This window comes from Camelina sativa, chromosome 17 (genome assembly GCF_000633955.1).
Source record: "Camelina sativa cultivar DH55 chromosome 17, Cs, whole genome shotgun sequence".
In the NCBI taxonomy this organism is placed as follows: Eukaryota; Viridiplantae; Streptophyta; class Magnoliopsida; order Brassicales; family Brassicaceae; genus Camelina; species Camelina sativa.
The window spans coordinates 34,222,323-34,247,753 of NC_025701.1; the positions used below are offsets into that span (position 1 = coordinate 34,222,323).

The following is a 25,431-nucleotide window of genomic DNA, read 5'->3' on the forward strand; positions in this document are numbered from 1 at the left end:
CCAATGCTTAGAAGATATGTCAAGAGGATGGTAACCAAGGATTTTAATGCTGAGCAAGGAGTAATGATGATATCAGCCCAAGTCAGTGCCATCATTCAGAACAAGATCCCAGAAAAACTTCCTGATCCAGGGAGCTTTGTTCTTGATTGTACTATCTTCACTGAAAGATTTGCTAGATCTTTGTGTGATCTTGGTTCTAGTGTCAACCTCATGCCAAGATCAGTAGCACTCAGCCTGGGAATGACAGACTTCCAGCCTACTAAACTCACTCTCATCCTTGCTGATCGGTCTGTTCGCATACCAGATGGTGTTCTTGAAGATGTTCCAATTAAGATTGGTGAGTGCTTGATACCTACTGATTTTGTAGTGTTAAAGTATGAGGAGGAACCCAAGGACCCTCTTATTCTGGGAAGATCATTCTTAGCTACTGCTGGAGCTATAATTGATGTGAAGAAGGGTCAGATTGGTCTCAACATTGGTGATTTACAAATGCGCTTTGACATGGAGAAGCTGGTTAAGAGGCCTACCATTGATGGCCAGACATTCTATGTAGACACATTGTCTAATCTGGCTGAAGAGATATTCCAGGAGCTGCATCTTGAGGATCCATTAGAGAGAGCATTGGTTGCTTCTGCTGAAGAAGCTAAGCATCTAGATGACATTGCTGCTGGATATGTCAAACTGCTTGATGCTAATGAACAAGTGAAGAAGCTGGTTGCACAAGAGAAATTGGTTAGTACTTCTTCACAAGCTGCAAAGGTTTCTGATTGGAGTCTTGAAAAAGCTCCAAAGCTTGATCTCAAGCCGCTTCCTGCAGGTTTAAGGTATGCATTTCTAGGTGAGAACTCTTCTTATCCTGTTATTGTTAGTGCTTCCTTGAACAATGCAGAGCTCACTTTACTGCTAATCAAGCTGCGCAAGTTTCGCAAGGCTCTTGGCTATTCTCTTGATGATATTGCAGGAATCTCTCCAGACTTGTGTATGCATAGGATTCATCTTGAGGAAGGAGCTAAGACATCTATTGAGCATCAGAGGAGGCTGAATCCGAATCTGCAAGATGTTGTCAAGAAGGAGATCATGAAGCTGCTGAATGCTGGGATCATCTATCCAATATCTGACAGCAATTGGGTTAGTCCGGTACATGTTGTTCCTAAGAAGGGCGGAGTCACAGTGGTGAAGAATGACAAGAATGAGCTGATCTCTACAAGGACAATTACTGGTCATCGGATGTGCATAGATTACAGGAAGCTGAATGCTGCAACAAGGAAAGATCACTTTCCACTTCCTTTCATTGGCCAGATGTTGGAGAGGTTAGCTAATCATCTATACTACTGCTTTTTGGATGGTTACTCAGGCTTTTTCCAGATTCCTATTCATCCTGATGACCAAGAGAAGACCACCTTCACTTGTCCCTATGGTACCTTCGCTTACCGCAGAATGCCTTTTGGTCTCTATAATGCTCCTGCAACATTTCAGAGATGCATGATGTCAATCTTCACTGATATGATTGAGGATTATATGGAGGTGTTCATGGATGATTTTTCAGTTTATGGATCTTCATTCAAAAGCTGTTTGGATAATCTCTATAAGGTGCTAGCAAGGTGTGAAGAGAAGCATTTGGTGCTTAACTGGGAAAAATGTCATTTTATGGTTAGAGATGGCATAGTGCTTGGCCACAGGGTTTCAGAAGCTGGAATAGAAGTTGACCGCGCTAAGATAGAGGTGATGACAAATCTTCAATTACCAGAGAATGTAAAGGCAGTGAGGAGTTTTCTTGGCCATGCGGGATTCTATAGGCGTTTTATCAAAGATTTCAGCAAGATAACAAGACCACTTTCTGCTTTGTTGTGCAAAGATGTCAAGTTTGAATTCACTGATGAATGTCGCATAACCTTTGAGAGGATTAAGCAGGAGCTTGTGAGTGCACCTATTGTTCAGCCACCAGATTGGGATCTTCCATTTGAAGTAATGTGTGATGCTAGTGACTTTGCAGTAGGAGCAGTGCTGGGACAAAGAAAAGATAAGAAGCTTCATGCAATCTACTATGCAAGCAGGACACTTGATGAGGCACAAAGAAATTATGCAACAACAGAGAAGGAGTTGTTAGATGTGGTGTTTGCTTTTGAGAAGTTTAGATCTTATCTGTAGAGCTGTCAAAATGGGCGTCCACGTCCATTTTGACCCGTCCAATATTGTCCACTTTTATTTTGGACAAATAAGTGTCCGTGTCCATTAACGTCCGGTCCATTAACGACCATGCCCACTTATGCCCATTTTTTATGGGCTTTCCATGGGTGTCCATTGGACAAAAATATCAAGCATCAAGGATACAAGCATCACCCAAATCAAAAAGCTACACACTTAAAGACGGCTTGACACCAATGAGCTTACCTTGTCTACCACCAATGAGCTTAACTTGCACACCCTTCTCCACCAATGAGCTTCACTTGCACACACTTCTCTTCTTCTGCAGAAAACAACAGAGCACAACATGAATTAGAAAAAACATATGGAGAAACCCTTGTGAATAACATATGAACCCTTGTGAATATCCAAAATAACACAAACTGAGACTCAAAACTTCGTTATATAGCTATTCGTTTCTAATCAAACCATAAACACAAAACAGATCCGGGAAGATACGAAACCTAAATCTCACTTAAGAAACCTAAATCTCAAATGGGTATCTCGCAAAATCGAAAGAGAAGAAGAGAAGGAAGGAAGAAACCTAAATCTAAACCTAAACGGCTAAACCTAGATCTCAAAATCGAAAGAGAAGAAGAGAAGCAGATGGGCCTCTTAGTTATTGATGGAGATTGAAGGGAAGAAGATGGTATCGCCGGAGAAATCGCAGAGAAAGTTAGAAGAAAATGAAAAGTGTGTTTTACGATTTCCCCCAAATCAATTTTGCTAGAATTGTTTGTCCAATGGGCCGCCCAATGTCCAGGTTGTCCACGCCCATTTTGTATGTGGGCTTTGTTGTCCAAGCCCACATAAGTCCGTTTCAATTATGGGCTTGTCCATGCCCGGTCCATAATGAATTGGACATGGTCTGCCCATGGACAGCCCTCCCATTTTGACAGCTCTACTTATCTGGTTGGTTCAAAAGTCATTGTTCATACTGATCATGCTGCATTAAGGTACTTGATGCAGAAGAAGGATGCTAAGCCTAGACTTTTGACATGGATTCTTCTCCTACAAGAGTTTGACATTGAAGTGAGAGATAAGAAGGGGATAGAGAATGGTGTTGCTGATCACTTGTCCAGGATTAGGATTGATGATGATGTCCCAATTCGTGATTGTCTACCTGAGGAGCATGTTTATTTTGTAGATACTAGGTTTTCGGACTGAAGAATCAAAGGTTCTGTCTTCGGATGCGTCTGGCATCGATCGACACCAACTAGGTGGCATCGATCGACACCCCTTGTTTCTCGAAACAGATTGGTCGAATGATGGAGATTTAGCTGCTGTGGCTAGCTCAAATCAACCTTGGTATGCTGATATTGCCAATTATCTTGCTGCAGAGGTAGAACATGATTAATTTACAGGCTATCATAAGAAGAAGTTTTTAAGAGAGCTAAGGAGATACTATTGGGATTAGCCTTATCTGTATAAGCATTGCAGTGATGGTGTTTACAGAAGATGTCTAGCTGAGACAGAAGTTCCTGATGTTCTATTTCACTGCCATGGATCAGATTATGCTGGACACTTTGCTACTTTCAAGACAGTGTCTAAGGTTCTACAAGCTGGATTTTGGTGGCCAACAATGTTCAAGGATGCTAATGAGTTTGTCTCTAGATGTGATGCTTGTCAGCAGAAAGGTCAGATTAGTAAGAGGCATGAGATGCCACAAAATTTTATCCTTGAGGTTGAAGTTTTTAATTGCTGGGGCATTGACTTTATGGGACCATTCCCTTCCTCTTACAAGAATGAATACATCTTAGTAGCTGTTGACTATGTCTCCAAGTGGGTTGAAGCAATTGCAAGTCCAACCAATGATTCTGTTGTGGTTCTTAAGCTGTTTAAGACCATTATCTTTCCGCGGTTTGGAGTTCCTAGAATTGTCATTAGTGATGGAGGTAAGCACTTTGTCAATAAAGTGTTTGAGAAGCTGCTGAAAAAGTATGGTGTTCAACATAGAGTGGCTAGTCCATACCATCCTCAGACTAGTGGACAAGTTAAGGTTTCCAACAGGCAGATTAAGGAGATTTTAGAGAAAACAGTGGGTGTTACAAGAAAAGATTGGGCTATGAAGCTTGATGATGCACTTTGGGCATATAGGACTGCTTATAAGACACCGCTTGGCACTACTCCCTTCCATCTGCTATATGGGAAAGCATGTCATCTACCAGTGGAGTTAGAGCACAAAGCAGCCTGGACAGTTAAGTTGATGAATTGTGATGCCAAGACAGCTTCAGAGAGAAGGTTAGTGCAGTTGAATGAGTTAGATGAGCTGAGGTTTCATGCATTTGAAAATTCCAAGCTGTACAAGGAGAGGACTAAGGCTTATCATGATAAGAAGATCATCTCCAGACAATTTGAGCTAAATGACCAGGTTCTCCTTTACAATTCCCGCTTGAAGCTGTTTCCTGGAAAGCTGCGTTCCCGTTGGTCTAGCCCTTTTACTGTTCAAGAAGTCAGACCATATGGAGCTATTGTGCTGTTGAACTCAAAAGAGGAGAAATTTACTGTTAATGGCCAAAGGGTGAAACACTATTGGGCAAAAGCTGAGATACCAGACGGACACATTGTGCGTTTGGATGATGCACCATCTGCCTAATCCGCTGCCAAGTCAAGCTAATGACTTAAAACAANGTAAGAATTAATTATTTTGAATTTTTTTTTTTTTTTTTTTTTTAGGATCACAAACATATTAATTTTTGGTTTTGAGTTTTATTGTTTCAGGAAAATTAAAACTGGGTTTCAATTGAGTGGGCTTGGGATCGAAACTGGGCCGGGTCCGACAGAAAGAGCGCCGATCGATGCTACCTTATACGAGCATCGGTCGATACCACTTATACCCGAGAGAGTAAGCTTCAAATCGCGAGACTTCATCTTCTTCCCCCTTTCAACCAAAATCGACTAAACCCTAAATTGCTCATAACTTTCTCATTCCAGCTCCGTTTTGAGTAATTCCAAGTTCTAATCCACTCGATTTTCTCTCCTCTACCTGGATCTAGTGTCAATTTCGTGTTTTGGAGTGATGACATCGAACAAGAGGACTCGCATGAACGACGGCGAAGCTTCTTCTTCTACTAACCCACCTCGTCAATCCGGCCGCCATCCACCACCATCAGCTCCGGCGAGTGTTCCCCAGCCTCCACGACGTCCGACGACAGCCTCCACAACTTTACCTGATCTCTCTCTTCCATCTCCTATCCAATCAAGGTTCCCATGGCCAAAAGAAGAAGGTGTACCAATTCTAACTGAGAGAGAATGGCCTCAACACAAGCTTCCTGAGTTTAGCAAGCCTGAATTCATCAACAGGCCAATGAGAGTTTGGGGAGATTATGAGACAATGCTCTACAATGCATGGTTGGGAGTTGAGATTGAGCCTACAAGGTTTGTTGATTCTGCTATTCTTCATAGGTTGGGAATTCATGATGAGGTCTTGGCTTTGCTTGATAAGATGAATTTAGGAACGGTTTGTACTAGGCAGTATGATTTGTATCCGGATTTGGTGCGGCAGTTCATGGCATCTGTTAGGATCACTTATGAGAATGAGCGGGCACCAGTGGCAAGAGCCGGTGAATTGCATTTTTTCATCAACGGAATGCCTTACAGTATCACTTTTGCGCATATTTGTGATGTGTTTGGTTGGGTCCGTTTTTATTCGAACGTTGCTTTGCCCAAGCATTATGAAGATCTCTCTCCTTTGTGGTCTTACATTGGACTTGGTGTGTATAATTCCAATGTTAATATCTATTCATGTTGATCAGAATTATGATTTGTGCTTTATTTAATATGTATGAGTAATTTGTCTGTTAGGTTTAGGGTTTTTCATAGGGTTTTTATGATTTATTAGATCTGAGATTTTTAGGGTTCTTAATCTTTTATGATCTTCATCTTTGGTTGTTCTTCACAATAATTCTTGATTGATCACCTAGAATTGTTATCTTAGGGAAATAAATTGATATGAGAATATAATTGTTTTCCTGATTAAACCATTGATGAGCAGAATTGTTTATTACAAAGAGATTTTGAATTAATAATTCTGTGAACTTATCTAAACCTGTTTTTAAAGCTGATTTATTACTTAGAATTTTACAAAGAGATTTGGATTTTCTGGTTTTAAATTTAGAATATAATTGCAGTGAGAACTGATTATTTTACCAAGAGTTTAGAGTTCTAGATCTGATCTTTATTGCTTGAACCTTAATTAATTTATCTGATTTAATAATTCATAATTTCCTGAGAAATTCCCTAGGCTTAACTCTTTTGATTTCTGAATTTACAACACTTTAATTTAAATATTTGCATTGCTTTTATTTTAATTCAAATTAACTTGTTTAGCGTAATAACAAAACTCTACAATCTATTGTGTTTTATCTTCTGTGGATTCGACCCCTAAGTACTGCAACTAATCTCTTGTTTAAGAGAGTAGCTCTAGGGATTAATTTGAGCTTATGAAAAGACAAGAAGAAAGAGAGAGAGTAAGAATCTTCCGCAGAGAAAAGAAAAATGTAGCATCTGATTCCCTACATGTCGGTTTCTAAATATTAGTCTTTTAAAATCCCATTTTAGTTAGTGATAAACAAACTGATCGAAGGCAAAAAAGAAAAGCCTTTTAAATAAATAAATAATATACACAACAAGATCGAATCCCTGTGGAGAGATTCTTCTTTGCTTTCATGTTTTTCACACATCTCAATAGACATATTTTAACTGTCCAAAAACTTGCGTTGCCTTTTGCTTTTCTTCATGCATTAAATCACGTTTTTACCCTTGTTAAAAGTGGTAACACTCATTACTTTTAAAAAAGAAAATATTTTAGATATACTATACTACTAGTGTTCAACAGGACCACCTTGTGATTATTATTCATCTGAGAGAGATTGATTAATTTATTCAATTAGCCAAAGCAGATCTTAGTCAGTTGTAAGATTTTGATGATTATTGTTACTAAAGCTGACTACTAGTATTAAATTTAATACTATACAAAAGAGATACTCTCTTATTGGATGGTTTAAAAAAAATTACAGAATGAGGCCCATATAGAAGTGGGCTTTGGAAGAGTGTGGCCCAACACAGAGAGAGCTGTTTTCTGTCTTTCTTTCATGGCGGAGCAGAGCTGCTGATCCGTTCACACTGGCTATTCTCAATTTCACTCGCCCATCAGAAGCAGATCATATCTCTGAGGGCAAAAGATGGAGTTCGAGAAGATCAAGGTGGCCAACCCCGTTGTTGAAATGGATGGTAAGTGTTCCCCAACAGTTCAATTGACTCAAATAAATCTCGTTGTCATTCTGATTGATTAATTTACTATATAGATCGGAGTACATATGTGTTCTGCTCTGTTCAGGGAACGTATAGTATAGTATAGTATCGAGTGTGTGTTTGTTTACATATAATATAGGTTGTAGTTTCTGAAAATTTCTTGATTCTCTCAGGAGACGAAATGACTCGAGTTATCTGGAAATTCATCAAAGACAAGGTAAACTGTCTTGTATCTTGATTCTTGAGCAAAGCCTTCAAAAATCGTCTTGTAATTAACCTCTTGAGAATTCTTACAGCTTATTTTCCCTTTCCTGGAGCTGGATATCAAATACTTTGATCTTGGACTGCCTAACCGTGATTCCACTGATGATAAGGTTACTGTCGAGAGTGCTGAAGCTACTCTAAAGTATGTCTCTGCTTTTACATTTAATACTTTTTACATCTTTTCTGTGTCCAAGCTCTCTTCTCTATCGAACTTGTTCATGGCTGTGATTTAAGACTCTCGTCTGCCTTGCCTTCTTCCGTCTCCTTATTGCTTTAACTCGCCATCAAGTTTGGAAGTCTCACCACTTATTGCTGTGTGTGTGTGTGTGTGTTTTTTTTTATGTGAAGGTATAACGTCGCTATTAAGTGTGCCACGATCACTCCGGGTATGTCTTTGCATCCTTGAACCTTTGCAACTTTCCATTTACAAGTGCGCTTATTCGGAAATTACTATTCAACAACAGATGAAGCTCGTGTTAGAGAGTTCGGGTTAAAGAAAATGTGGAGGAGTCCTAACGGAACTATAAGGAACATTTTAAACGGTCAGTTCATTCTCCTAAAACAGGAGCCATTGGGTCTTCCATTTACCTACCAACCTCTAAGATCCTGTTGTTATTTTTTTGCAGGCACAGTTTTCAGGGAACCTATCATTTGCAGAAACATTCCTCGTATTGTTTCAGGTTTGTCGACGCCTACTCTTTTGTATTGGCTATAGCCATTTTCTGTCCCTCTAGGCAAAACAAATCCCTCTGCTTTTCTTTCTTCAGGATGGACGAAGCCAATCTGTATTGGAAGACATGCGTTTGGTGATCAGTATAGAGCCACTGATATCATTGTTAATGAGCCAGGAAAACTAAAACTGGTTTTCGGTAAATCTCCTCCTCCCATTATTTGATATTTTAACTAAAAACATGATAGGTGATGAACACATACCTTTTAGTTAAAGGTAAATAACTAAATATGAGCACAGGTTATCTTCAGTTGATTCCCTACGCTGGGTACAGCTGCCTCATTAGACCACACAAACTGTTAAAGGAGCTATATATGAAGCTAACACGTTATTAAGTCAATTCAACAACTAACACGAATTACCTTTTGTGGAGACCCATTTTCGAAAGTTGAGGACCTGACTAACCTATCAACTCAATTTTTTTCACTGAAGAATAAAATGGAGGGACTGTTGTCTATGAGTTTACCTACCTGTTGAAGTATATTCATTCCACTCATTCACTTTACAACTCATATCTTACGTTTGCAGAGCCAAGTGGATCTTCTCAGAAAACAGAATTCGAAGTCTTCAGTTTCACTGGTGGAGGTGTTGCTTTAGCCATGTATAACACTGATGAGGTAAACATTAGCGAAAGAGTCCTCTCTCCGTGTCTATTCTACCTAGCCTATAGTTGATATGGTGTCCCTATTTCATTCGGAACAGTCTATTCGTGCATTTGTTGAGTCCTCGATGTACACAGCTTATCAGAAAAAGTGGCCACTTTACCTCTCTACAAAAAACACCATCCTCAAAACATACGATGGAAGGTATGAATTTTCCTTTATTTTTCCTTGTTAGAGTTTCACTGAAACATCTAGTCATGCTGCCCTGACATTACCCTTTTCAAATTGTTTTAAGATTCAAGGATATATTCCAAGAAGTTTATGAAACTAATTGGAGATCCAAGTATGAAGCTGCAGGGATATGGTGAGATGTGCAATGTGTTATTAGCTCATTCTAAAACAAACAGTTCACCAGGCAAAACTTGTTAACAAAATTAATGAAATCCAGGTATGAGCATCGTTTGATAGATGATATGGTTGCGTATGCCATGAAGAGTGAGGGCGGTTACGTCTGGGCATGCAAGAACTACGATGGAGATGTACAGAGCGATTTCTTAGCCCAAGGTTTTTTCCCTTAAACTTGAGATCTTTGTAGGGACTGAAACCTCCATCTTTGTGCCTCCTAATCAAATGCATTTTTCGTTCTTTTTTTTTGAAATTATGATCTGAATGGAGACAGAAACTTTGATTTTATATCTCTTTATGAAACAATGTTTCTGCTCTCCGCTGCAGGATATGGATCTTTGGGAATGATGACATCGGTGTTGGTATGAAATGACACATGCCTCAGCCAAAGTTTTTGGGTCTTTACTGTGTTAACATGGTTCATGCGTATCTTCCTATCTTTTTGAATTGAAATTTGAGATATATTACAGGTTTGTCCAGATGGAAAAACTATTGAAGCAGAAGCAGCTCATGGAACAGTTACCCGACACTACAGAGTTCACCAAAAAGGTGGTGAAACAAGCACCAACAGCTTAGCCTCAATATTTGCTTGGTCCAGAGGCCTTGCCCACAGGTAGCCGAGTTCCACTGTGTTTGAACATTTTTCACACTTGGTAGTGCTTGATGCTATACTAGTGGAGAAATAATTAGTTAGTGTATCCGGGATTGTTTGTAGTAAGATTTTTGTCATTTTTTGTTGCTCTGTAATGGATCACTGAAAGTATAAACCATTAGGTTTTCTGCCACACCTTAGCCTGAAGTTGACTGAAAACTGGTTGAGCTCATTATTAAAAAGATGTTTGGTATGTGATGTTATTGTAACCAGGGCAAAGCTGGACAGCAATGGCGCACTGCTGAGCTTTACTGAGAAACTAGAAGCAGCTTGCATGGGCACGGTGGAGTCTGGAAAAATGACCAAGGATCTAGCTCTTCTGATCCACGGACCCAAGTAAGACCATAACGACGGAGAGAGTAGTGGTTGATGGACCTAGTAAAAGTTATATAAAGATCTGATAGATAAGTTTTTTTTTGTGTGTGTGTGTGTGTCTACATTGTAAAATTGAACAGGGTTAGGAGGGATCAGTATGTGAATACAGAAGAGTTCATTGATGCGGTGGCGTGGGAGCTGAGAAGAAGATTGTTAGGCAACTCCAGGTTGTGAGAAGAAGAATGTAACTCTGAAAAGCGTGATGTTTGATTTGATGCCTTTCCAGTATCTATCCCACCTTCATTATTATATATAAACTGTATGTGTAGAAACTTAAGCCTGAGAAAGGGGCAAGCAATTGCATAAATAAAGAGAGAAAGAAATATGCTGTAAACTTAATTTACCCAGGAACTCAGAATTTCCCAAAGCCGAGAACTCACTCCTCATTCAATCTTTAAAAAAAATGCAGATCTTTCTTTCTATCTCTTTGGTTGAATTCCTGTTGTAAAGCTACCATCAGATATGGCTTACTCTCGCTTTGTAATGATGTTTTCCCTCTCCTGGAGTTTTGAGGGGTACTATTATCTAATGTTCTATCATATAAGGAAGGAAGGGTGTGTGTGTGTGGTGAACAAAAATGAATGGTTGAGAGATGCCTTTGTGCCTTGGGTTCATTCCTCTTGCTGCTGCCTGAACTTGAAGTTACCACAAACTATATCTGTTTGTTTATTATGCGCAGCAGATAGATGACTATTATGTGACGGATGATGTTGATAACAACCGCTCCCGTTCTCACCACTTGCCCTCAGCTTCTCCTCCGCCGTAAATCATCGATCGGCAACGTTCCTCGGAAGAAAGTTGCCCGTTTGAGAACCGTCTCCTCCTCTTCTTTGTTGCCGCAACCGTCGTCGGATAAGGCATCACCGAAGTTGAAGACTCTCTGGAAGAAGTTCTACAAAGTCGCGTCGCCTTATTGGTTTTCCGAGGACAAAGACCAAGCCAGGCTTCGTCTCGCCGCCGTCTTCGCCCTAACCCTAGCCACCACCGGCATTAGCGTCGGCTTCAATTTCCTCGGCCGTGATTTCTACAACTCTCTCGCCAGTATGACTTCTCTTCTTCTTCAACTTTCTCTCTCTCTCTCTCTCTCTCTCTCTCTGCGTTGTTAAATAATTCGTTTCCTTTGTGTTGTTCTTGTAATAATAAAAAAAAAAAGACAAAGACCAAGAGCAATTCACCAAGCAGCTCTTCTATTACCTCTGCGCCTTCGCCGGCGGAATTCCGGTGAGCTTTCCCACACGCTCCTTCCTAGCTCCGCATGAAAGATACAGATCCTTTTTTTTAAACATTATCATCTTCTGCTCTTTTTGTGCAGTTCTTTGTGCTGAGGGATTTTACAAAAGAGACTTTATCACTGCGATGGAGATCATGGATGACCAAATATTACCTGCAGCGCTATCTTAAAGACCAAACCTTTTACAAGATCCAGTCTCAGTCTATCATTGACAATCCAGATCAGCGCCTTGTTGACGATTTGAGTTCTTTTACTGGAACTGCCTTGTCTTTCTCTCTCACGCTCGTCAATGCCACCATTGACATCATCTCTTTTAGCAACATCCTCTTCACCATTTATCCTCCTCTCTTCCTCGTTCTCTTGCTCTACTCCTTTGGAGGAACAGCCATCAGCGTCTTTCTCGGCAAGGTCTACTTGCTTCTCCTCCTTGACATTTTTGAGCTTTTGCTCTTGTTACATTCTTCTTATGAGTTCCAATTCACATAATATTCCCTCTTTGATTTGATTTGGTAATTTCAGGGACTANAAGAGACGTTATCACTGCGATGGAGATCATGGATGACCAAATATTACCTGCAGCGCTATCTTAAAGACCAAACCTTCTACAAGATCCAGTCTCAGTCTATCATTGACAATCCAGATCAGCGCCTTGTTGACGATTTGAGTTCTTTTACTGGAACTGCCTTGTCTTTCTCTCTCACGCTCGTCAATGCCACCATAGACCTCATCTCTTTTAGCAACATCCTCTTCACCATTTATCCTCCTCTCTTCCTCGTTCTCCTGCTCTACTCCTTTGGAGGAACAGCCATCAGCGTCTTTCTGGGCAAGGTCTACTTGCTTTTCCTCCGCTTTTGCTGCTGTTACATTTCTATCTATGAGTTCCCAGTTCACATAATATTCCCTCTTTGCTTTGATTTTGATATTTCAGGGACTTGTGAATCTCAACTTTCTACAGGAGAAGAAAGAGGCTGACTTTCGTTACAGCCTTGTACGAGTGAGGGAAAATGCTGAATCTATTGCTTTCTACGGAGGCGAACAGAATGAAATGCAGCTTCTGCTTCAGCGTTTCACTAGCGCTTTTGATAATTTAACCGTAATATTACTCCCCCACTCACCGATTCTCCATCCTTAGATTATTGCACAATGAGTTCAATTCTTTTCTTTTTTTTTTTCTTTTCACACGCAGGAATTGCTGATAGCATCTAGAAACCTAGAATTCTTCACTGATGGATACCGCTACCTCATTCAGATTCTTCCAGTTGCTGTTGTTGCCCCTATGTATTTCTCCGGGAAGATCGAGTTTGGTGTCATTAACCAGTCAGTCTCAGCATTCAATCATATCCTAGGAGACTTCTCCCTCGTTGTTTATCAGTTTCAAGCTATCAGCTCTTTTTCAGCTGTCATTGACCGACTAGGTATACATATTAATCATGTATTCTGTATACTACTTGTTGCATACAGATCGCACTTGCATATTACACGAGACCTTACATCTGTATAGGTAGAACATTACTGCAGAATATGCCCCTCTCTTTAGTTTCTGTTACCTGATGGTGGAAAATAGATAGTTTGGCAGTAGGATCTTCTTTATAATAATCCCAAGAGTACAAGTTATTTTCTTGTGTGTGTGTGTGTGTGTTATAGGCCTCTTTATATATGGATAACAGTCTAGCCTGTATAGTAGTAGCATTTTGTAAGAGTAAAGACCCCCAAAATATATATATATATATATATATCTTTAACAGTTGAGGTTGTGATGGGCAGTTAGCGATGGTTCTAGTTTTCTCATGACTGGTCAGATGAAAAGATTAAGACAGCTGTTCTCTGTCCTGTTTGAAATTGGGGTCTAAATGAAAACCTGCATTTTCTGTAGGTTGTGGGATTCTCCTTTTTACGCATTCTAACAAAATCAAGCCTTCTTACAATACAGGTGAATTTGATGATCTTTTGGATAACAACATCTTCAGAGATCCCTCTGACACTGTGGACGAGATTGAGCTGACGTATCAGAGTGAGAGGAATTCTTCACTGCTGGACGCCAATGGTTCAATCAATTCCCAGCCGAACCAAAAGCGCCTGGAGATCGAGGAGCTTACTCTTCAGACACCAACAAATGGAACCACATTGGTTCACAACTTATCTGTAGATATATATGACAAGGATCACCTACTGGTTAGTTCACTTTGAAGTACATATGTGGCTGGTAGATGGTAAGTTACTTATAAATGCCATTTAACAGATTATGGGTCCTAGTGGGAGTGGTAAAACATCGCTGCTAAGAGCAATGGCTGGTCTTTGGAGGTCAGGGAAAGGAAAAATCACATTCTACCTCGATTCTGAGGATGATTTTACACAGGAGAAATCCGATACTCAGGAAAATTCAGGGAAAAGAAATTCGGGAGACGTATTGTTCCTTCCACAAAGGCCTTATATGGTTCTGGGAACTCTGCGTCAGCAATTGCTTTATCCTGCCTGGAGTGCAACTGTGGAGGAGGCGACACTTGGTGGCAGTAAAATAGACGGTGCGCAGTTTAAAATTCAGGTTATGCAATCAGATTATATAACGCAGCCAATGGACTGGCTCAAACTCAAAAGAAAAAAATGTGTTGACTGTGTCAGGTTCAACACCTCTCTTGATTAGAGACGACGGAAATGAAAAGTGTAAGAAGCCGACAACAGATGATCTGATGCGGACTCTAGAGAAGGTTTGTCTTGGACATATAGCAGATCGTTTTGGTGGTCTTGATTCGATACACGAGTGGTCCAGTGTTCTCTCACTTGGTGAGCAGCAGCGCCTTGCCTTCGCACGGTTATTGCTGTCTCAGCCAAAGCTGGCCCTCCTGGATGAATCCACTAGTGCTTTGGATGAAGCTAATGAGGTATTTCGTGCTTTCTCCTCTCATTTTTGAAAGAGTAAAGAGCTAAGAAAAGAGATGAAACTCACTTTTTATTAGAAAACTTAGAATACAGATCTTCTCCCTCAAACAAGAGATATCAATCAATTAGTCCTAGATTTTTTTTTCTTGTTTTCGCACTTTCATTCTACTTACATATGGTTCCCCAGCTTGAACTTTGCGAATATGATCAGAATCGTAATGTAACTGTAGCATTGACGCATTCATTCCTATTGATGTGCAGGCGCTCCTGTACCAGCAAATCCAGTCGGCTGACATTACATATCTAAGCATTGGCCACCGCCGGACTTTAACCAAATTCCATAACAAGATCTTACGAATCTCAACGGCAGACCCGAAGAGCAAGGAACGCAACTGGCAAATAGAGGACGCGGATGCCAAAGATTCTTTGTACGGTCCACTGAGTCAATAGGAGGTGCCAAGTGAAAGCCGATCAAAACCTGATTGATTACATAGAGACAAAAGAAGGTAAAACGCAACCGGGTGTGTTCATGGGGTGCAGATGATAGGAGACAGGCCCGTTCTTGAAACATAAAAAGAATCATGTTTGGTATCCGGAAAACAAGCTTTTTTGTATATAATCTGCCACAGTCTCGACGTTGACTCACAACCTGCGAAAGATGTAAGTGAATAGAGAGATTGATACAGATACACAAGCACGAGTGCAACGAAGGTCTGAACTGAACATCATCGCCCGATTAAAATAATAACAACATAAGTAGTATTACAGTTAGAAATACTGTCGATGAGCCACAAAAATCAAACCTAGTTTTCATTTAGCCCAAGAAATTCAAAAGTCATGGTGGGCTTAGATAGGCCCATTTGAGAAAGCCCGATAGAATGAGTAAAGGTAGTGACTGAGTCAGTCGTTCAAAGTCAGGCGAGTCGAGTCGAAAGAGCGCAAGGATGGTGACGAAGGAATCCATAGAAGTGATAGCTCAGAGCATTGGATTCTCGACTATTTCTCCGGACGTCTCCGCCGCTCTTGCTCCCGATGTCGAGTATCGTGTCCGAGAGGTCATGCAGGTATATATACATACATATATCACTTGGCTTGCCTTCCAATCTCCACTTCCCCCTCTTTAACCTGTTGTTGCATCTGCTAGGAAGCTATCAAATGCATGCGCCATGCTCGCCGCACCACCTTAATGGCTCATGATGTCGATTCTGCTCTTCATTTCAGGAATTTGGAGGTTTCCTTCCTCTCTTCTCTTGTCTTCTCCTGATTTCCTACCTGATTTTGACTTTTTTTTTTTTTTTTTNTTTTTTTTTTTTTTTTTTTTTTTTTTTTAATCTGCTGTAGCCTACCTCGGGCTCCAAAAGTGTGCGGTTGAGGAGAGCTCCTGAGAATAGAGATCTCTACTTCTTGGATGACAAAGATGTCGAGCTCAAGAATGTGAGCTTGTTAGACATCAAGATTTGTTAATCAGCTTCCTTCCTTTTATGATGGATTTGGTCTCTTTCTTGTGCAGGTTATCGAAGCCCCTCTACCAAATGCACCTCTTGATGCATCTATTACCTCTCATTGGTTGGCAATTGATGGTATTCAACCTTCCATTCCACTGAATTCTCCTCCCCAAGGTACCTCTTTCTTTCTTTCTTTGTCTATTCTTTTATGAAACAATTCTTGCATCTCCTTAAATCCCTCCTCCCTGACAATTTGTAGCCATATCTGACCTTAAAAGATCGGAATATAAGGACGATGTGTTGGCTGCTAGTCAGGTGCTCTCTAAGGAGCTTCAGGTAATTTTTCTCTGTTTTGATGCTGAAACGCCTTTTCTTTTATTCTCTCTCTCTCTCTCTCTCTCTTTGAGGCTATTTTAACCCTTGATGCAGATTTACTTTGACAAAGTCACGGAGTGGGCTTTGACTCAATCTGGCTCCACCATCTTTAGACAAGCACTCGCCAGCTTGGAAACTGACCCTGGACTCCACCCATTAGTTCCCTTTTTCACTTCTTTCATTGCTGAAGAGGTTTTCTTTGTGATCAAATTTTTTTTAAGTCTCGATTTTTATCCTAACTTGGGAGTCATTCTACTACATTTTTGACTACTTTTGTGTTTCCAATTTCTCCAGATTGTGAGGAACATGGATAATCACCAAATTTTGTTGGCTTTGATGCGTATTGCTAGAAGCCTCCTTCATAACCCTCATGTACATATTGAACCATATGTAAGTTTTGTTGCTATATACTGCAACTCCAGTTGGTGGCTCACACACTTTTTTGTCTTTTCCTGTTTCTGTGGACCTTATCTTCTTGTATTCTGTTCAGCTGCATCAATTGATGCCGTCTTTTATCACTTGCCTCACTGCCAAACGCTTAGGAAGAAGGTTATCTGATAGTCACTGGGATTTGAGAAACTTCACTGCCAGTACAGTTGCTTCGACGTGCAGAAGGTTAATGTTACATTCTTGCTTTGTGATTTCATGAATCTTGTAGAACCATATAACTGCTGTAGCTTAGAGGATTATTTGTCATATTTCATCCTTGGTAACTGGAACATCGTTATCATTATTGTACAAAATGATAATCATCTGATATATAGCATGACCTGCAATCACATTAGTGAACATTTTGACAGGTTTGGACATGTTTATCACAACTTGTTGCCACGTGTTACAAGATCACTGCTTCATACCTTTTTGGACCCAACCAAGGCACTGCCACAACATTATGGGGCAATTCAAGGGATGGTAGCCCTTGGGCTTAATATGGTACTTGTTCTTGATGCTTGATTATCGTAAGGAAGAGTGGCACTTTAGGATGTGAGTCTAGAATTTCCCACAAGATAAAATAAGTTTAAAACTAATAGCAATTGTTAAACCTGCAATTGAACCGTAATCTCAAGGTGGTAGCCATTTAGAGTGTCCTCTCTTACCCTAGGATATATCCTTTGGTCGTCCATGAATATTTTCCTTGCTTTACTCCTTTGTCTAGGTTCGTTTTCTTGTTCTCCCAAATCTAGGGCCGTATCTGCTGCTTCTTTTACCTGAATTGGTACCTGAGAGGCAGAAGGAAGAAGCGAAGAGGCACGGGGCTTGGCTCGTTTATGGAGCGTTGATGGTGAGTATGCTTTTTAGTTTGATACATGAGATAGATAACTTTTTTTTCTTTCAATCTCGTGTGGCGAAACAGGCAGCAGAGGATATAAACATTTAACTGTCCATAGGTCGCAGCGGGTCGATGCCTATATGAACGGATTAAAACATCTGAGGCTCTGCTGTCTCCTCCAACTAGCTCTGTCTGGAAGACAAATGGAAAGGTCACCAATGCCCGGCAAAGTATAAATTCTGATCTCATCCTTTTTTTGTGTTCCAAACATGGAGATACAGGCACGTTCTTGAATATATTTTTTCCTTGGGCCAAGGTAAACGCAAAGCAAGTACTGACAACTTAACTCATCAACCACCACTGAAGAAGATGGCAGTAGGCGGAATTATGCAAATGAGCTCCACACAGATGCAGATGTACGGAGGCACAACAATCCCACAACAGTCGCTAGTTGGAAGGGACATTGCTCGGAGAACTTCAGCTACTATGGACACTACCGTTGACAACTATCTCCATCCTCTTTTTGAGTATTTTGGTGAGAGCATGCTTATGTTCGCCCCCAAACATGAACTCAGTTTCTTCTTGTAACTTGTTCACATGCTAGTGTTTTGTACCACAAATAAATCATATATAATAATTGGAAATATTTTGGAGAGGTAGAATCAACTTGTTGTAATCTTACATCATTTGCACGTGAACAAAAATTATAACTTGGCCTAGATCACACATATACACTGGCCTTAACGTGTTACTCTCCATCTCCACCCCCATCTCCACTGTTAGTCGTGAAGAATGGTGTCAGAAAGTTTTTGTCCAACGCGGTGAATGATGTAGTACTGCAAAGTTTTGTTAAGTGAGACCCAAGAAATGCAAAGAACGCTTTCTACTCAGATAAAAAAAGTCATTCTCTTATTCTTACGTTTTGTGAAACTCCTTCAGCTTCATCTTGAACCTGCTTCCTGATGATGATGTATCCTCGTCAGATGAAGCCCCAATGCTAAAAGGAGGAGGGACATACCGATGATCGCTCTCTTCAAAGCCCTGACCATGTATCTGGATGCGTCAGAAAAGTACATACACAAATTTAGTTCAAAGGTATTAGCTTAGATCGTCGAGGGTTTACTTCAGACATGGAGTCATCAAGATCGTCACCTACAACTTCCAAAGCTTCCAACATTTTACCTGTTGAACCTCCTATTAGTAAAACCTGAAATATTACTGCAACGAATAAGAAACGAAGCGTATATATAACTCTCCAAGATTATTGAAGCCTTATGTATACTACTGCTGCAAATGAAAAACATATATGCATTTCATGGAGAGAATACGAAACTTACCGTGACAACAACAATGGCTGTGGTTGCAGTAAAGATGATTTGACCGTGACCCTCTGGTAGGTCATGAAGTGATTGAAGTGCAAGCGCAAATGCCATTGCCCCTCGAAGTCCTATCGATATGCCAATATATGAGTACAAGTTTTAATAGTGTGTAGACATAAGAATGGGCATCAGGAGACCAGAACAAAAGCTATAAACTCATCTCACCACTATACCAAAGGGCTTTTTGGTGCTTCATAGGTATCTTCTGGTTATCCTGTCTAAATAGGTTGACCAAATATGCACACCCAAATACATTGACAGCCCTGCGTGAGAAAAACATTGCAGAACTTATAGGTGAATCTGAATGGAAAACCATGGTGACAATGAAGCGATAAGCCAAGATAAGAAAACATTCGTAAGGGATTTAGTCACCTAGCCACGCCAATAAACAACTGATGTCAGTCATGAAATGCAGAAGCAAAAAGTAAAGTCAAGGATTACAACACTAGCTAACACTGCATACAATCATTGACCATCATCATATGAGGATACAATAGAGAAGAGGATGAACCCAACATGGGACCAGCTATGCTGCTCCATGGCAATATCAAATCCCATGTAAATGAACCTAGAAAAGCAATAAACAAATCATTATCAATCCAACAGTGTTCTAAGCTTAAAAATTATTATCTGATAATGGGATGTTATTGTTCTTGACTCACGTGAAAGTTTCTGCCAGGGAGGATATCAAGTGAAAGAAAGAAGATACGAAACTCTGTGAAGCTTCTGAGAGATTTGAGAAAGTGTATCGCTTCATAACCTACACTAGCACTGTATTAGGCTGCCTAAATATGCCTTTCCATAAATATTAGCATCAATTAAGATGTACGAACTAAAATGAGTCGGCTATTACGATTCCTGTGAAGAGTATAGACACAATCCCGGAGAGACCAACACCTTCTGCAAGCATGTATCTGACAACACAACCAAAATACATTAGGTGGAAGAAGTGTTATAATAAATACAAAGAAACAGGAAGAGAAGAGTTGTTGTGTCTACTTACGAGAAATAAGGGAAAAGCACAAAGAGACAACACTCCAAGTTCTGAAGACTGAGGAATAGAAAAAGAAAAAGCAGACACATTACAAGACGTTCTGAGAGTATTAACAATAAAAACAATAGTATAGAAACATGTGGCGCTTACTTCTCCGTATCCAATCCTGCATACTTAAAGAGGTGTTCTGAGTTAAGGTTTTCACAATACATTTAGCCATGTAACATCTAATAGGCAAAAAAGAGGAATCGAGGAAGGATATTAAAGCTGAAGTAAATCCAACCCCAACCCCTGCAGAACAATATTAAGACTGTTAGTATGTTTAACCAATATATGAGGTCAGTGAAGGACCAGTCTGGCAGAACTCTTTTTTTCTGGGAGAAAAGAGTACATTCTGATTCATGTAAAGAAAAAGGAAGACGGGTCTTATTATTCTTATGTACATAGAAAAAGAAAACAGGTCTTACATATGTAGATGTATATGTAATTGTTAAGGACTTAGAAACAAAGCTTCCCAGATCCAGAAGGTAATTAGTATGACCATTTCAATTCAAGTTATGGTTTATTTCGGTTGAATGAATCTTCACAAAGATACCTAGTCTTTTAGTTCATTGTTTCACTAATAGTGCTCTAGTTTGGTACGAGGAACTTTTATGAGTTAATAAGACTAATATTGTTATAAAACTGTGAAGAAGGGTCAGAACGGAATCAGGGAAAACAGACCTGCAGACATGGAGCCAGCAAAAGTCTCAAGGAACCTGATCACCACCATGAGAAAATGTTCCCCAGACGAGGACTGGCGGTTAACTAATGACATTGTTCTGCATTGAAAGTTTTTCTATGGTACTTTAATACTTTGCATAAAAAGGTATCTAAAGGGGAAAAAAAAAAGCATGTGGTTTACAGACCTGTACAAAGATATTGCCATCTACGAGCCACACAAGACATACATGAAACAAAAAAAAACCCATCTGATGGAGTTAGTGCTCTGGGTATTTCGTTTGCATATAAACCTAAAAGGAAGAGATCAATAAATCGCAGGAGCTAATAAAACACTCACAGCATCATTCAAAACTGATTCTCCAAAGACCAAAGCATACAGATTGACGTCGGTGCCCACATCCTGCAATCAGATTTAACAATAAATGTTCATAGAAATTGCAAGGCATCAATTTAGGAAAGTAAATAATATCCTCAGGTGGCATGGCATCATCACATATTGATAGTAAGAGGGGAAAGCAGATGCACCTGGAATATAGACAGTACAGTGACAGGGTCCGTAGCTGAGATAAGTGCACCAAACATAAGACACTCCACAAATGGAAGTTTATACATGAGATACATAGAGCCGCCAAGATAACTGCAAAAGGCGGGAAAACCAGATAAGGGTACAGGCAAAAGATAATGGAAGAACGAAGAGGGTTATGATCTCTACACTAGACCACCAGTGACGACTGACGCCACAAAAGTTCCGATGATAGCAAAGGTAACAATGGCTCCAAAGTTAGAAAAGAACGGTTTCTGCAAGAGGGAAAAATATATATATATTAGGAGAAGCCGTAATTAAGTCACCCACTTTTAGAATATGGGAAGAAAGAAAGATAAGCACTTACAGGTTGAAGGCTGAAACCTGACTGGGTTCAAACAAAATGAATGATGTCAAGGAAAGTGACATTTATACGTAATAGAAGAGGATCAAAATGCAGATACAGTTAGAAGGCAAAAGGATATAATATGATGGGAGGCAACAGAAACAAGAAGAAGAACTCCTCGTGGAAATTAAACCACGTCCTGATACAGAAGAGCAAACCCAACACTAGTGTGTAAGCTGAGGAAACGATATCATATCAGGAAAACTCAGTCTCTTGGAGGAGGAGAAGGGGATAAACCTAATGCTAGTCTCAGTATCGGAGATATTAGCAAGTACACCGACGATTAAACCTGAAATTACGACGGAAGAGGAAGCTAAGGAAGGAGAATTCAAAGTGAGAGCAAAGGCGAAAGAGGGAGAGAGGGAAATGATAACCCTACCAATGAGAAGCGAACCGCTAGCTTCAGGAAGATAGTGGAATCGGTGACGGCGGAGGACATGGCCGAGAACGAAGGAAAGGACGAGCATCATAATCTGAAGCAGTATACCAACGCCGGCTGCTTGCTGCTGCTTAACCTGTCCCTGAGGATCGTGGCCCGCCGGAGACATCGGCAGTTCCTCCATTGAAATTGAGATTGAGATTTGACGATCCTTCCTTCCTTCCTTCAGAGAGACTTGGGCGAGAAAGAAATGTCGAGCTTCTAGCTTTTTTTTCCAAGAGGAGTCAAACAGCTCAAAACGCCGTCGTTTCATCAGTCACCATTTCCCTCTTGTGTTTTTAAATCATATGCAATTTTCTTTCTTAATTTCATTTTCAAAGTTCATATACTGTTGCAATTATGAGCCATTACAAAAATGAGTGGATCGATTCATTATGTGGTAATTCATAACCATGGATCAATATATATATATATATATATATATATATATATATATATATATATTTTTAACAAGTGAAATTTGAATTCGGATGGTGACACAATGACACACTCACCGGCTATTATGATGATCAACTTATCACAAAGGAACATTGGATTGGCACACATATCTTTTTGTTGTTTGAGGTTGTTCCATTTAGAAACATTCGATTGGGTATATTTGGGAGAAATGAAAAGATTCGTAAGCCAAATTATTCTTTTAGTTAATAGAAAGAATTATGATTATTGGTTATTGGTTAGCCCTGCCAAATTATGCTTTTATTTAATAGAAAGAATTAGCAAGTGGAATGATTGGAGTAGAAACAATCAAGAAGAAAAGCCTAAATAATGCAAAAGCTTAGCATGGGAGTCAAGCAAGTACACGCTTAGAAGCACATCATATCACACGCCTGACGCCACCAATCCAAACCTTTACACTAAGCACTACTACTACTACAAATAGGCTTCGAAATTATTCAAATATGAAACACCTCACTTCCCCTTTGCAATAACATCTTGTTAGTTAAACAACATACCCTAGCTCAAAAATGGCTGCGCCGGTTGACTTCTTCCCTTTTTACCCACCACCGTCCCATCAACATCCTTTCCCTTCTCCATTTCCAGCCCCACCACATTATCTGCCCCCTCCTTCCCACATTGTCCCTCCACCGCCACCATCTTCTCGTCCCCATCACCCACCGCCACCTCCTTCCCACTTTGCTCCTCCTCCACCACCTCTTCCCCATTTCCCCCCGCCACCATATCCTCGTCCCCATCAGCCACCGCCTCCACCTCACGTTCTTCCACCACCACCACCGCCACCACCGCCGGGTCATCATCATGTTATCATTGTTGTTGTTATCTCTCTAGGCAGTTTGTTTTTTCTTGCATTCCTCGCTGCTGCTCTCTTCTGCTATCTCAAGAAAAGAAGAATGTCTTCTACAAAGACTGAGATTATCAAGTTTGATGAACACCTTAAAGTCCAAGAAGCCATAGTGCCAGGACCCCATGGCGAACAAACTAGAGTGGTAATGCTCGAAGAAGACATTCATTTGGAAGAGGATATTCACAAGACTGAAAAGCTTAGCCGAGCTACTCACCTCAGTTCAAGTACTGGAGGTCATGCCATTGATATATCAAACCCCAATCATCACTTTATTGAATACAAGGCCTAAATCAAAAGAGATGCTATAGGCCAAAATGTAACCTACCAATCATTTATTAATCACCATCTAAATAAGAAAAGCAAGTTAAATATGGTCTCAAATCTTGCAATCATATCCGTGCTTTTCTCCACGGTTACTAGGTTCCAAAATTTATGCTTATCTCTGTACAGTTTATACAAATTCCATCCTATATAGCACATACAGATGAATAGTCTACACTGTCTATGCCGTATTATTCCATCCGCTCCTTCACCTTGCTTCATGATTTCCACTTTGACAATCAGTAGACTACTAACGTTTGCTCTTTATTTTTCTTTCACGTGGATTCCTCGTGTACTCTGTTTGGCTACTCAATAACATTATTCCATTTTCAGACGTTTGTCCATAATTATGAAATCAAACCTTCTTCAGTCTTGGGAGCAGCTCTGGCTTTCTCCCCAAATTCACAACTATTTAAGTCAACTTTTAGGGGCACATATAATCATTTGACTATTGGACCACAAAAACAGCGAGAGAGTGTAGAAAGATAGAAACAGAGTTATTGCAGGAAAACTGAAAAGCAGACAGCAACATGGATGAAACATCGGCATAACCAAATCAAACACCAAAACAATCACGGCATGTGTTGACACTTTGTCATCTGTATTAACATAAAGCAAAAGATCCTATATGACATAGTCCAAATGTTACAGACCATACGCTTGTTGTACCCTCTAAAACACAGGATAATGAATTGCCACAAGAAGCAAAATGCCAAATTTAGCTGAGGAGGAGTTTCCTAAGTAGGGAAAAACGAAGGCTTTTTCTTCAGCGGCTTTACCTCTCTCATATCTCGAACAAAAACTTCTCAAATAGTTTCATGTGTTCAGATTGGAGGGCAATGGCCACGGATAAGCTGCCATCATTTGTAGGACTTGGAAGCACAAAAGACAGACCCTCGTATGGAATTCCACCAGGTCCCATAAATATGGGACGACCCCAACCAAAGTCTGCATCATAGATGGGTAATCTGGCCCAGCTTGTGATTCCCAAATTTGGGCATTTGTAGGTATGTGCACCGCGGACCAGTGCTGACAGATCAGGCTGCATCTCCAGGTAGTCAAGAGCAGACCTCAGATAGTTATCGTCCATGCGAGCTATAACATCATGAATCAGCCCTGCTGCGTACCATGTTGGCTTTGATAGAAGCTCCCCTGCAACTGTCAATGGTGTGGCAGTGAAAATCACATTGCCAAAGTAACCAGGGGGAAGCTGCGGGCGAAGTCTGGACCTTCCATCAATCGCAACGTACAGCTTGGTCTCTTGGTCATCTGGAAGTCCGCGAGCCTTGCCCACTGATCTCCACACGTGGCCAGCCAACATCTCGTAGGAGCTGTAGCTTACAGTGTTCCCATCCTGCTTGGATTTAGCCTTGAGAGCAACAAGCTGATCGCGGGATAATTTGAAAATAGAGACGGTGGTACTGTCAGGGGGCCCTGGTTTGGACGGGATCCTCATACTGGGAGCAGGCTGATACTCGACATGATGAAAAGCAGGCTGAGGCGGGTCCCTAGCGCGGAGGAGGGTTCGATCAATGAAGGGTGGAATGGTAAGGTCAAGACCACGGGCCATATCAGACCACGTATTGATAAAATGGAGACCAGAGAAACCATCAGCCACGTGGTGTTGCATGCCAACACCAAGGGAAGCTCCCCCACATTTAAAGAAGGTCACCTACATAC

General features: G+C 40.5%; 6 protein-coding genes and 1 pseudogene across 8 annotated transcripts in view; 5 read left to right on the forward strand and 2 right to left on the reverse strand.

Moving 5' to 3' along the window:
* Nucleotides 28-4,780, forward strand: LOC104760053 (annotated as a pseudogene).
* Nucleotides 7,284-10,816, forward strand: LOC109124638 (peroxisomal isocitrate dehydrogenase [NADP]). The gene is made up of 15 exons (XM_010481886.2): nt 7,284-7,416; nt 7,611-7,654; nt 7,734-7,843; nt 8,050-8,087; nt 8,166-8,243; nt 8,328-8,381; nt 8,469-8,570; nt 8,960-9,048; nt 9,134-9,237; nt 9,329-9,397; nt 9,482-9,597; nt 9,766-9,800; nt 9,909-10,051; nt 10,304-10,426; nt 10,546-10,816. Exons 1-15 carry the CDS (start codon nt 7,368-7,370, stop codon nt 10,637-10,639), a joined length of 1,248 nt encoding a protein of 415 aa, XP_010480188.1. The 5' UTR covers nt 7,284-7,367; the 3' UTR covers nt 10,640-10,816.
* Nucleotides 10,924-15,267, forward strand: LOC104758916 (ABC transporter D family member 2, chloroplastic). Of its 3 annotated transcripts, none has more exons than XM_010481889.2 (10): nt 10,924-11,506; nt 11,619-11,686; nt 11,778-11,827; nt 12,248-12,524; nt 12,625-12,789; nt 12,883-13,111; nt 13,627-13,868; nt 13,936-14,218; nt 14,316-14,575; nt 14,835-15,267. In XM_010481889.2, exons 1-10 carry the CDS (start codon nt 11,170-11,172, stop codon nt 15,021-15,023), a joined length of 2,100 nt encoding a protein of 699 aa, XP_010480191.1. In that variant the 5' UTR covers nt 10,924-11,169; the 3' UTR covers nt 15,024-15,267. The 3 variants fall into 3 exon arrangements, with proteins under 3 accessions (XP_010480191.1, XP_019094938.1, XP_010480192.1); XM_019239393.1 differs by having other exon boundaries at nt 11,778-11,802; nt 12,223-12,524; XM_010481890.2 differs by lacking the exon at nt 12,248-12,524 and having other exon boundaries at nt 11,778-12,104.
* On the forward strand, nt 15,269-18,344 carry LOC104758915 (transcription initiation factor TFIID subunit 6b). Its single transcript, XM_010481888.2, has 12 exons — nt 15,269-15,637; nt 15,718-15,804; nt 15,915-16,007; nt 16,084-16,192; nt 16,278-16,354; nt 16,448-16,585; nt 16,688-16,783; nt 16,884-17,008; nt 17,194-17,326; nt 17,550-17,675; nt 17,782-17,893; nt 17,980-18,344. The coding sequence occupies exons 1-12, from the start codon at nt 15,518-15,520 to the stop codon at nt 18,249-18,251; spliced, it is 1,488 nt and encodes a 495-aa protein (XP_010480190.1). The 5' UTR covers nt 15,269-15,517; the 3' UTR covers nt 18,252-18,344.
* LOC104758914 (sodium/hydrogen exchanger 5) lies at nt 18,295-22,355 on the reverse strand. The gene is made up of 21 exons (XM_010481887.2): nt 22,068-22,355; nt 21,926-21,977; nt 21,768-21,827; nt 21,650-21,674; nt 21,472-21,557; nt 21,285-21,396; nt 21,097-21,159; nt 20,945-20,964; nt 20,760-20,857; nt 20,299-20,327; nt 20,187-20,218; nt 20,046-20,093; nt 19,896-19,956; nt 19,705-19,802; nt 19,535-19,610; nt 19,415-19,434; nt 19,208-19,305; nt 19,001-19,110; nt 18,787-18,870; nt 18,583-18,704; nt 18,295-18,499 (listed from the first exon to the last, which is right to left on the reverse strand). The coding sequence occupies exons 1-21, from the start codon at nt 22,249-22,251 to the stop codon at nt 18,412-18,414; spliced, it is 1,566 nt and encodes a 521-aa protein (XP_010480189.1). The 5' UTR covers nt 22,252-22,355; the 3' UTR covers nt 18,295-18,411.
* Nucleotides 23,016-23,801, forward strand: LOC104758917 (leucine-rich repeat extensin-like protein 3). Its single transcript, XM_010481891.1, has one exon. It carries the CDS (start codon nt 23,093-23,095, stop codon nt 23,717-23,719), a length of 627 nt encoding a protein of 208 aa, XP_010480193.1. The 5' UTR covers nt 23,016-23,092; the 3' UTR covers nt 23,720-23,801.
* Nucleotides 24,234-25,431, reverse strand: part of LOC104758919 (shikimate O-hydroxycinnamoyltransferase-like) — a 2,778-nt gene continuing 1,580 nt past the window's right edge. Inside the window, exon 3 of the mRNA XM_010481892.2 lies at nt 24,234-24,787. Coding sequence (XP_010480194.1) covers nt 24,536-24,787 — 252 coding nt within the window. The 3' untranslated portion in view covers nt 24,234-24,535. The remainder of the gene's footprint in view (nt 24,788-25,431) is intronic.